This window comes from Vitis riparia, chromosome 12, assembly GCF_004353265.1.
Source record: "Vitis riparia cultivar Riparia Gloire de Montpellier isolate 1030 chromosome 12, EGFV_Vit.rip_1.0, whole genome shotgun sequence".
In the NCBI taxonomy this organism is placed as follows: domain Eukaryota; kingdom Viridiplantae; phylum Streptophyta; class Magnoliopsida; order Vitales; family Vitaceae; genus Vitis; species Vitis riparia.
Genome location: NC_048442.1, coordinates 15495894 through 15509174, shown reverse-complemented (window position 1 = coordinate 15509174; position 13281 = coordinate 15495894). Strand labels below are relative to the sequence as shown.

Below are 13281 nucleotides of genomic sequence, written 5' to 3'. Positions count from 1 at the left end.
TTGTGTTTTGATGGGGCTATTTGGAAAATATATGGTTCTTAGAATTCAACTTCATGAAATCTGAAAACTAACTTTTAATGTGAAAAGTTATATATTTTTCATGCACTTTGAGCCAACGGCATATTTTTGTGCCAAGATTGTCCTTAGGTCTAGTGATTTTTCAAAATTATCTTTTTTTTTTTTCCTCCTGTACCCATCATCTGCCTCTTCCTCCCTCCCCAGTGAAATCGGCCGCCACTTTGCCGGTGTCATCACTAGCCGCCACTTTGCCGGTGTCATCACCAGCAGCCACTCACACTTCTCTCCTGTCAGCAAGCTCCTCCTCTCTCCATTTCCTTCACTCTTTCTCTCTCTCTTTCATTCCCTTTCGACATCACCAAGAGAGAAGAAGGCGGTGGCAATGGTGGAGTATCAGGGTCGGAAGGAAGAAGGTGCAGCTGATTGCCATTGACGGCGACAACTAGCAACTCTCGTGATCATTGACGACGGTGGTGGTGGAAGCACCAGCATAGGGAGAGACGTCGAGGAGAGGTTGAAGGGAGGCGGACGAGGGCACGACGTCTCTTCCTACATTGGTGCTTCTGTCGTCGTCACTGTCAATGACCGCGAGAGTTGCTGGTTGTCGCTAGCCTCACCTTCTTCCCTTTGGCTCTGGTTCTCCACCATTGCCACTCCCTCTTCTCTCTTGGTGATACCGAAAGGGAATGAAAGAGAGAGAAAGAGCGAAAGGAAATGAAGAGGGGGAAATTGTCGATTGGAGAGATGTGTGAGTGACGGTCGGTTTCACAAGAGAGGGAGGAAGAGACGGATGGTGGGTATAGGAGGAAAAAAAACAAAAAGGATAATTTTAGAAAATCACTAGATCAAGGGTAATTTCGACACAAAATATGTAATAGACTTAGAGAATATAAAAAATATATAATTTTCTACATTAAACCAAACCAAACCAAGCCATGATTCATGAAAACTGCTGGCCACAGCTCCCGGTTTTTGCCAAACTTTGGGCACCAAATCCAAACCCATCTCTTGCTATATAACCAACCCACCTTCACTTCATCTTCTTCATCACAACACAACTACCTTGATTTACAGAGAGATCTTCTATATCCATTCACTACTCAGAATCACCTCTTTCTATTGTTGATTGTTGTTTGTTGTTTGGGTTTCGGAGAAAGAAAATTAAGAAGATGAGTCATATGGGGAAAGCTTGGTTAGTGGCAGCAAGTGTGGGAGCAGTGGAGGCACTCAAGGATCAGGGCTTCTGCAGATGGAACTACACTCTGAGGTCTATTCACCAGCATGCCAAGACCAACCTCAGGTCCTTTGCTCAGGCCAAGAAGCTCTCTTCTTCCTCTTCTGCCATGGTTTCCAGCAGAGTGAGAGACGAGAAGGCCAAGCAATCCGAGGAGCCTCTGAGGACTGTCATGTACTTGAGCTGCTGGGGACCCAACTGAAGAAGAAGATATGAAGATGGATGATCATCAGCCTGCTCTTGAAGCATCCAGGGAGGGCATATTCCAAGAAAGTTACGGAAAATTGAGATGAAGAAACTGCAGTGAAGCAATTTCATGGAATTTTTGCTTGGAGACTCACGAATTACCAACCAATTGCTCAGGGTTGGGAAAATTGGAATTGCTGTAAATTGTGACTGGGTCTTTGTAAAACCCACATCATTTAGCTAGAAAAGCTTTGAAAATACATTTTAATTTAATTTATAATTTCTATGTTAGAATACATATGGCTAAGCAGGTCAACTTCCCAAGCTCAAGCGCATTAAGAAATTCTCAAACCTACCTTTTTTTTTATAGGATTTTTGGGAAGTTTTACAGCAATTGAAAACAAATCCTAGAAGGGTCGGGGAATTATTTGAAAAAATATGGCAGATTTGGTCACAAAGGGGACAAAGAGGTGATAAAGTTGGTACAACGCCCAAAATTAAACTCTCAATTAATTTAATTGAACAAATAATCATAAAAGATATTTTTTAATTTATGATTTTTATTTTCTAATTTATACTATTTGAAAAAGAAAATTCCAGTGAAATATGTTCGTGTAGACTGTGTGGTAGGGTGAAGGCTAAACAAAGAAATGGACACGTGCTTGAAGTCCGGCCCTACACATTGCCCCTTTGGAAAACAGCGGTTTCATCCTCCGTACTCTTTGGGCGTTAAGTGGGTTCACAAACCAAACAATGGGCTGCCCCAACACAGCAACACTTAGACTGAGGACAAACTATGTAGTTGAATACCCGATTATACCCACATGAATCAGTGGTCAATCTTACAAATCTAAGGACAGAGTAGTCATTCCAATTCAAACCAAACAAAGCTATGAGAACTGCTGGCCACAGCCTCTGGTTTCCCCAAAACTTTGGGCACTATTCCTCAAAGAATCAAGTGGGCTAGAGTTAATAACTCCGTCCACCATGGTTAGATTATTGGGGGCTAGAGTTAATAACTTCATCCACCATGGTTAGATTATTGGTATCTCGATGTGAGAACTTGTTTTGATGGTAAAACATTATATTTTATTATTTTATAAATTTTATCAACACTCATATATATTCTTTTTTATTTAAAATTAAATAAAAAATTAAAATTCTTAGAAAATATGAAAAGAAAGTATATCACAACTTATATTAATTAAACGTCTTTATTTTCTATTCTAAAATTAAAAAACAAAATTAAAATTATCAATAAAAAAGTACATTCCAACTTACATTAATTAAGGATGATATACCGTGCAAATAAAAAATATAAAAAATCATTAAAGGTTAAATAAATCACTTAATAAATTGGTAGTACGGATTGATGGCTTTATTATTAGAATATAACAAGGATTTTAATTTTTTTTTTAAATGCATTTTGTGGTGGTGTAGAATTTTTTTGTATAAGGGTTTTTAAATTGTAATATAAATTATATATATAGGCGTGTTTTGTCCTAATTAAATTCTGACTTCCAAGTTTCCAACATTATATAAAAATCCCTAAAATCACCTAATTCGTAAGTTTTCTAACATTATATAAAAATACTATTTGATGTACTATGATCATCATGATCTCAACCTGTGCAAAGATATCAAGTAATTACTAATAGGAAAAAATAAATAATAAAAACAAAATGTATTCATTATTATTATTATTATTATTATTTTGTACTTTTACCATCCATTATTCACATCTTAGCATATGGTAAAACATATGATAAAAGATTATTTATGTCGTATAATTTTAAATGAAGTGGTCAAAATATTTAAAGAAAAAATTAATAATTGATGAAGAATTTTTGGTATTTTTATAAATTTGTATTAAATATTGATAAATGATAAACAAAGTAGTTTTTAAAATGGTTGTAGTAGTTAAACATTATATCTTATTATGATTTTCCATCTTCAAAACTTAATAATAAAATTTCATAACAAATTTTTATCTATTTAAAACTTTTGAAATGTGAAATCTTTTCTTGAACATCTTTATATATACATTTGTGAATTTTATCTTTATTTTTTATTTATAAAACTAAAGGATAAAATTAAAATGTTAAAAATAAAAGAGAAGTATATTCCAACTTACACCAATTAAGAGAAGGTATATTAAGCAAATGAAGAATGAAAAAAAAAATGATATATTAGCTAATATTTAATGATTTACATTATTAGATAGTAGCAATGAGTTATATTTTTATTTTTGTGTATTGGGGTTTTTAAATTATAATATGTTTTTTAATTTTTGAGTTAGTTTTCTTTGTTGATATTTAGTTTTTTTTTTTTTTTTGTCTTGGATATTCTGTTATCTGTAGTTTTAAAAGAAATGAAAATTATTTATCTCACATCGCCTTCAAAACTAAAAATATTATATATATTTATTAAAACTTTGATACCCATAAAAAAAAAATGCAAGTACAGTCAATAACCAAGCATTGAGCTATTACACTTCGTTTCGCACACGTGTCCGCTCAACTGCATCTTTGACTTCAACCTCAACCTCTCGCTTATAAATTCACTCCCAAGGCTTCTACAATAGCTTCAGTTTTACTCTTCAAAGCAGGAGCTTCAGCTTCAAAGTGTGATATCTGCCATGGCCACACAACCAAGGTATGCAGTATGCCGCCTTTTTTTTTTTTTTTATAAACATGGATGTTCGAGCCAGCTTACGCGCACCTCGACTAATCCCATGGGGTTATAAAATTAACGACTAAATAAACCTCCAATGACCCTGAGAGGATTTGAACTGGTGACCATCGGGAGCAAACCTCCGATGACCTTTTCTTATGTCCTTTTCCCAATTTGTTCCCTGTTTTCATCTCCATTTTATTTTCAATATTCTCTTACCTTATTCAACCCATTTGTTTAATTCAATACACTCATTTTAAATCACTTCCTTCAACTTTTATGTTTCACTAATTTTCACCAAGTATTCATTAATTAAATTTAACCTATGCGTGTGCCTTCATTTAATATATACTTATTTGAAAATATATCTCAACCCACCAAAATTATTATGGGTTTCAATAAAAATAACACCACCGTTGACATTTCACTCTTTTCCCTCAATGCTCTTTTACTTGTCAGCACTCAAATTTTCAAACTCTAATTTTATGTTAAATTTTTATCTCAATCATTTGCTTTTCAAATATACATGTTCAATATTACGTGTTTTATCCACTAAAACACAAAGTGTTGCTCAAATGTGCTTTTAATATTTTAAAATTATAATTGTTTAGATGATATTGTATATTATTCTCTGAAGTTAGATAAAAGGATTAATTTGATCATATTTATCTAACATTTTTAATTAATACTAATAGTATCTTATTTTCATAAATCTAATTGAATTTCCTATTTATTTGTTTATTGTTTTCATGACAGAACTTCATCAGCTTTCATCTCCTTCCTTACAATTCTGGGTTTAGCTGTATTTGCGAAGTACCAATATGAGAATGTTTCCCCATTTGCCCAACACAACATTCATAGGTATGCAAATATCCTTATTTGCATTATTTATATATTTCATGATGGTTTTGGTTTAAGAAATCCTTGATTCTGATGAAACTGTCAAAATTGGAGAAGATGGAGGATATTTCCTTATTTTGGGTCATGTTTAGTTCTTAAGTGGAACAACAGTTGCAACTTTGTTGATCCTGATCTTGATCCCATATTTTGGATGGTTCCTTCTGGCCATGTGGACCATGTTCTTAGTGAAAATGGCATGCTATTGGGATAAAACATTTTTTTAACTTTGACATGTTCAAGAATAAAAAAAATGTCAATGATAGGGAAGGAGGACAAGAGGTGCAGCGACCCCAAGTTTAGAGTAGGTTTGATCCATCAGAGGTTGTCAAGGATGAAAATATCAATAATTACGGATATATTGGTATTTCGATTTTATGGATATATTAGATATATCGGAGATATATAGACCTAAAATTGACCAAAATATAAAAATATAAACTAAAACTTTGAGAAATGAAATTAAAGTATAATAGACATTTTAAAGTTATTTTGTTAAATAAATTAATGTACACACACACACATATATATATATAATATTGTACATGTTAATAAAAAATATAAATTTGATAAGTGTATATTGATTATTGAATTATATAAAATATTATTTGATGATAATATTGTGATTATAATATGTTTAATTTTAAAATCTATTTAATATTAAAATTATGATATATTATAAAATAAATGATGATAAATGTATAAATTTTTAATATATTAATAATATTAAAAACACTATGAATAAAATTATAATATATTTGTACTAATCAATTTAAATGAAAAATTTTCATTTAATTATAAAATAGTTATAATTAATTTGTTATTTAAAGTATTTTTTTAATATTTTATTTATATCCTAAGTTTTGATATACATTTCTTTAGTTTGTCAAATGACACGTTTGCCCTAGTGGAGTTGGGGATGCACTTTGAACCTTTTATTGGGGGTTCGCATCCCCCTAACAGCAAGGAAAAAAAGGCTCAATTTTGAACTTTGACCGTTGACCGCCCGTGTTGACCAAGCGATATATCCGTGCTATATGTCGGCACCCACGATATTTTCTTCCTTGGAGGTTATTAGCAAAAAACATATTTTCTTCTTGTATTTTCCAAAGTGTTATATTTTGAGTAATGAGAGTATATTTTTTTTTCCTTTTTTCTTTTTCACTAATACATTATTGGTGATTATTCTTCGCCAGAATACCCACAAGGCTATTAGATGTTTCATTGCAAATATGGTTTTATATGATAGAATTATGATTGAACTAATAAAACATATTTTTTGCATATTGTTTAGCTAGGCCTCCCAAGTACCTCTCGGTAATATCCTCTTAACATAGGAAGTATAAACTAATAGCAAGTGCTAATCTTTCCCATTCTTACATAAGAAAGAACCAAGGAAAAGGTATATTTAGAAGTTGCATTTCTTTGTTCCCAAAGAATAGAAAATTCAATATATGGCACTTCACTCTCTACTTTTCTTTCCCACATTTTCTCATAACCAAAATATGCTCACCTCTCATTCCAAGATCCAACCAAAATTGAAAAACAATTACTACTACAATTACACTTTCTTTCAAGAAATTGAAGTGCAGAAGGTATAACAATTAAGTGAAACAAATAAAAACCAACCTCCTTTAACACACCTACTAATGAAATACTTGCAGAGACACTTTAAATTCCTCCAGACTCCGAGAGATACTGATCAACAGCCTCGGCACCTGCAGTGACGAGACCAACACCTGATACGATATAATGCACAAACTCGGCACGGAATCAGTAAGACTCGGTTAGATTACAGAAAAAATTTCAAACATTCTCTTTTTTCTTTCCAATCACAATAAAACATCACAATATTTTCAAAAATAAAAATCAAAGATTCCCATTTCAAAAGCAAACACCCATGATTCTGAAATTGAAGCTTTTAACCCAGAAAATCAAAGAAGACGAAGAAGAAAAAACCAAACCCCTGACCCGTTCAAAAATAAGAGGAGAAACCACTGAAGGATGAGGGCATGATTTAGGATTTACTTACCTGATGTTCCTAAAAATCGAGAATCATCGGAGGGTAGAGGTTTGGTGTCCGCGGTGGTAACTCGTCAAGTGGACTGAATCTTACAACGACGACATTGGCGAGGCAACCCCCTCACAATCATATTGCTCCCCCTCCAAGGTCTTGTATAGTTGCAAATTTGCAATTGCAGGTGGTGTCATCTGTCGGCGGTCTTGACAGCAACGGTGGTGTGCAAGGTGTGGGAGATTGGGAGCCCAATTTAGTAAAGTAAAAAATGCATTTTATATGGATTTACATTGATGATATGAGATAGGATTTGATGGTAACATATTAAATTAAATTAGATTATTGAGTCCAAAATGATATGGATGGTATGAGATGAGATTTAATGAAAAATTAAATGTATTTATATTGCAAATTGAGAATTAAATCCCCAATTCTTAGTATTATTATAAATAGGTGAAAAAATTTGTTTTTAAAAATTTTTAAGCTTATTTAATTTCTATCTATTTTTCTTATATATAATTTACATAACATTTTTATAATTTTTTTGAAATTTCTAATTATCTTATTTTGCATATTACTTGATACCGAATCGAGATGTCGGGATCAACATATCTCGGGATCATCTGAATTAATGATTGATATCGCGACTTTGAACCATTCTCGTCTCGAATCCCTCAACAGTAATGAAAAATGAGGCCAACGTAGTGGCATTTTTTATTATTATCAGTTAAAAATAGTCGTGTATTATAATATAATTTTTTACAAATATTTTACAAAAAAAATATAATAAAGAAAATTTTAAATAAAGGAGATTACAATAACTTTCTATATTAATAAATTAATAATGAATCTATATCCATGTATTATCGAGAATGAATAAGTTTATATTTATATATTTTTATTATAAATTTATATTGACACATATCCTTGATTTTCCTCAAGGTTTTATTTTTAATTGATTACAAAGCATTAGTACTTATTTAATAAAAAATGTATTAAATAAATATTAATATTACATAAATAAATAAAAGTTGAATTTGAATAAAACTTATATATATATCATATTCTACATGAATATGAATCTATTATTAAAGATACATGGTAATAAGTGTTAATATTATATAATCAAATGAGAGAGTACAAAAATGTTATATTATTAACAATACATTATTATAATAATAAGACATTTAATATCATGTAAATAAATAAAAGTTTTCATAAATTTAAATTTGAATTTATATTTTTAAACCCTTCAAATTTATTTATTTATTTTTTAAATTTTAAGAATTTTTTCTCCACTTCAAATAGCAATAATAGTGTTTATTCATACTAATTATACTTAAAATTGATGAAAATTATGAGAAAAAAAAAAGAAGTAAAAACCCACAGCCTTCAAATTTCCATTTGTTTTAATTTTAAGATTTTTTTCTCTACTTCAAGTAATAATAATAATAATGTTTATTCATACTAATAACAATAAAATTAATGAAAATGATGAAAAATAAAAAATAAATAGTAAAAACTTCAAATTTGTAATAATAATAATGTTTATTCATACTAATAAACAATTCTTCATAATCATAACCTACTAATTTCCAACAATTATAATTGAAATTACTTTGAATAAACAATGTAATTTGTATTTGAAGTTGAAAAAATTTGTGAAAATTAAATGGGAAGGGTAGGGTTTTAATTTTTATTTTTATTTTTAATTTTTCCCTCATAATTTAAAATTTTTTTATATGAATTCTAAGTGAAATTATTATGAATCATCAATTTTATTGATATTGAAAGTTTTAAAAAAAATCTATAAATTTTAAATAATTTTTGGAAGGTATTTGTAATGGGGTATTTTTATTTGCACTTTCCTATTATGTTGAAACATTGTTTGGTTTCAACATTGTTTATTCAAAATAATTTCAATTATAATTATTGGAAATTAGGAGGTTATGATTATGAAGAATTGTTTATTAGTATGAATAAACATTATTATTATTATTATTACTTGAAGCAGAGAAAAAATTCATAATGCATAGGGAGATCACAGATTCTATGGATTCAACAATTAATAAGCCTACTTGTTTATATTATTGTCCCTAACCAGCTATCCCATTATTGAATTTACTTTTGGTGCATTTAGTTTGTAACTTATCTTATGTTTTACTTATTTTCAATTTTTTAAGGTTTAGATAGTTTTTTTTTTTTTTAAAAAAAAAAAAAAAAAACTCTTTTGAGCCATAACTTGATTCTCTTGCTATTCTTATTTTTAACCATTTTTTCAATGAGAAATTTTTGGCAGAATTATAGGAAGTGGATTGAATAGGGAAATTTATTTGGTCCAGATTGTGTTTCACTAGAGTCTTGAGAGATACAACTAAGTGACCCTATAATAAAAAGGTAGGCATATAAACGGACCATGCTGGTCCGGGCAATTCTTATGAACTTCAGTTTTTAAAATTAATAATTATACATTTATTTTAACTATTTATAACAAATATTATCTTTGAAAAGTAAATTTAAATTAATTTTTATATTTAAATAAAAATTATTGTTATTTTAATTATTTGTATCCCAATCATACCCAATATATTTGATTTATCTTACAATGTTTCAACATAACAGGAAAGTGCAAATAAAAATACCCCATTACAAATACCTTCCAAAATTCATTTAAAATTCATAGATTTTTTTTATACTTTAAATATCAATAAAATTGTTGATTCATAATAATTTCACTTAGAATTCATAAAAAAAAATATGAGGAAAAAAATTAAAATAAGAAATTTTAAGATTCTTACCCTTCCCATTTAAGTTGAACAATTTTTTTCTGAGCATTGATTTGTTGATCAATTATCAAGGGCCACTCATTTGCTTATTGGATCTAATTCTCTATATGCATGCTTTGTTTTTGCTTTGTTTTTTTTTTTTTTTTTTTTTTTTTTTTTTTTTTTTTTTTTTTTTTTTTTTATCTTTGCTTTCTCTTGTTAATATCTGATGCATTGTTCTGAACTTGAGATATAAAAATCATATTATCAATGACCAAGTTGCTGGGATTGGAGGAGTGAGGTTATGGGGAAGTGAACTTAATGGAGGATTTCCGTGATCATATCCATGCTCCAATCTATTGGTTCCAAATGTTGGCCACAGGACTGCATTGAAGTTTTGGTATTTGGGATCACTTTGCCTTCTGGGTTCAGTAAGCAACACAGTGGCAATAAAAATGCATTGGTGTTATTAATTTGGGTGAATAAGTTGGTTGTATGAATCGTGAAAGTTCAGGTTGTGCTTTGAGGAGAGTATATCCTACATCCCATTATTTTAATTATTAATTTTGGATATTGAAATATAATATGATTGCACTTCATATGCATCATGGTTGTGTGAAGAAAAAGAAAGATTAAAGAAATGGTTGTGTGAAATGGAAATAAGAATGAAAAGACCTTGTAGAGGGCAAAAATGAAAAGAAAAAACAATGAAATAACCCCAAAGAGGGCGAATTAAGAAGAGAGTGAGATCCCTAGGGTGAAAGACCCAAAAGTTTACTCCAGGAAGACTTCGAATGGGGAGTATATTTAGGAACAGACGTGTATCCTTTAGTGAAAACCCGAGAACGATAGTGCATTGTGTGATTGCGTGTAAGCATTTACATCATAATTGCATTTGGAAGAAGGATTTGTATTATTTATCAAGTGTATGTTTGAATATATTATTCAAAACTAAAATGACTTGTTTATTTTATAAATTTAGAATTGTTGATATACTAAACATATGATTGAATAAGGAAAATGATGGTTTTGATTGTTTTAAATTTGTATGGTTGGGGTTTCTTTCAGTGTATATATTATAAATGTAATATTATATCGTGGCATATGGTTGTGTTATTGACGTAGAATTTCTAACCTATTTGGGTGTAAAACACCCTACTGAGCAACGTGAAAATGCTCACCCCTTTATTTTTTAAAATTTTAAGATGCAGATATAGTTTTAAAGGGACCACAAAAGTTTAAGAAGCATTCTAGAAAGCAAAAGAACCATAATAAGAGTTGTTTTTAAATTTATATTTCTCTTTTTACATGTACCAATTTGAGTTATATGACTTTTTGTATGTTAAATTATATTTGTTAGGTTGTAAAATATTTTTGCAAATATTCTTTTTGACTTAAAGATTATTGTAAATAGTTGAGTTTTTGGGTACGAAGATGATTGATGGATTTATTATACTTGTGAACAAGAGATAATGTGATGGTTGGTTTTAGAAAAATAAAATAATACATTATAGTAAGCTTAATAAATTTATTTAAGATTAGACGTTTTACTATAAATAAAAAAAAAAAGTTTTGTAGTATTTTGATCGATTGCCAATGCAGATAAGAATTACCTTTAGGATCAAACCCTTGTCCTGGGCCAACTATGTTGGTAAATACCCAATTATACCCACATGAATCACCCGTCAATCTTACAAATCCAAGGGCAAAGTAGTCATTCCAATTCAAACCAAAAAAAGCCATGATTCATGAAAACTGCTGGCCACAGCTCCTGGTTTTTGCCAAACTTTGGGCACCAAATCCAAACCCATCTCTTGCTATATAACCAACCCACCTTCACTTCATCTTCTTCATCACAACACAACTACCTTGATTTACAGAGAGATCTTCTATATCCATTCACTACTCAGAATCACCTCTTTCTATTGTTGATTGTTGTTTGGGTTTCGGAGTAAGAAAATTAAGAAGATGAGTCATATGGGGAAAGCTTGGTTAGTGGCAGCAAGTGTGGGAGCAGTGGAGGCACTCAAGGATCAGGGCTTCTGCAGATGGAACTACACTCTGAGGTCTATTCACCAGCATGCCAAGACCAACCTCAGGTCCTTTGCTCAAGCCAAGAAGCTCTCTTCTTCCTCTTCCGCCATGGTTTCCAGCAGAGTGAGAGAGGAGAAGGCCAAGAAGTCAGAGGAGTCTCTGAGGACTGTCATGTACTTGAGCTGCTGGGGACCCAACTGAAGAAGAAGATATGAAGATGGATGATCATCAGCCTGCTCTTGAAGCATCCAGGGAGGGCATATTCCAAGAAAGTTATGGAAAATTGAGATGAAGAAACTGCAGTGAAGCAATTTCGTGGAATTTTTGCTTGGAGACTCACGAATTACAACCAATTGCTCAGGGTTGGGAAAATTGGAATTGCTGTAAATTGTGACTGGGTCTTTGTAAAACCCACATCATTTAGCTAGAAAAGCTTTGAAAATACATTTTAATTTAATTTATAATTTCTATGTTAGAATACATATGGCTAAGCAGGTCAACTTCCCAAGCTCAAGCGCATTAAGAAATTCTCAAACCTACCTTTTTTTTATAGGATTTTTGGGAAGTTTTACAGCAATTGAAAACAAATCCTAAAAGGGTCGGGAAATTATTTGAAAAAATATGGCAGATTTGGTCACATAGGGGATAAAGAGGCGATAAAGTTGGTACAACGCCCAAAATTAAACTCTCAATTAATTTAATTGAACAAATAATCATAAAAGATATTTTTTTAATTTATACTTTTTGAAAAAGAAAATTCCAGTGAAATATGTTCGTGTAGACTGTGTGGTAGGATGCAGACTAAACAAAGAAATTGACACGTGCTTGAAGTCCGGCCTTACACATAGCCCCATTGGAAAACAGCGGTTTCATCCTCCGTACTCTTTGGGCGTTAAGTGGGTTCACAAACCAAACAATGGGCTGCCCCAACACAGCAACACTTAGACTGAGGACAAACTGTGTAGGTGAATACCCAATTATACCCACATGAATCAGTGGTCAATCTTACAAATCTAAGGATAGAGTAGTCATTCCAATTCAAACCAAACAAAGCTATGAGAACTGCTGGCCGCAGCCTCTGGTTTCCCCAAAACTTTGGGCAGTATTCCTCAAAGAATCAAGTGGGCTAGAGTTAGTAACTTCGTCCACCATGGTTAGATCATTGGGGGCTAGAGTTAATAACTTCATCCACCATGGTTAGATTATTGGTATCTCGATGGGAGAAGTTGTTTTGATGGAAAAACATTGTATTTTATTATTTTGTAAATTTTATCATCACTCATATATATTATTTTTTATTTAAAATTAAATAAAAAATTAAAATTCTTAGAAAATACGCAAAGAAAGTATATCACAACTTATATTAATTAAACGTCTTTATTTTCTATTCTAAAATTAAAAAACAAAATTAAAATTATGAAGAAAAAAGTACATTCCAACTTACATTAATTAAGGGA

At 30.8% G+C, this 13281-nt stretch overlaps 2 protein-coding genes across 2 annotated transcripts; both read left to right on the top strand.

Annotated features, from left to right (window-relative positions):
- Positions 1-992: 992 nt before the first annotated feature.
- LOC117927017 lies at positions 993-1734 on the top strand. Its single transcript, XM_034846380.1, has one exon. The coding sequence runs from the start codon at positions 1188-1190 to the stop codon at positions 1452-1454; it is 267 nt and encodes an 88-aa protein (XP_034702271.1). The 5' UTR covers positions 993-1187; the 3' UTR covers positions 1455-1734.
- Positions 1735-11572: 9838 nt separating this feature from the next.
- Positions 11573-12304, top strand: LOC117927032. Its single transcript, XM_034846399.1, has one exon. It carries the CDS (start codon positions 11759-11761, stop codon positions 12023-12025), a length of 267 nt encoding a protein of 88 aa, XP_034702290.1. The 5' UTR covers positions 11573-11758; the 3' UTR covers positions 12026-12304.
- The last annotated feature ends 977 nt before the right edge of the window (positions 12305-13281 follow it).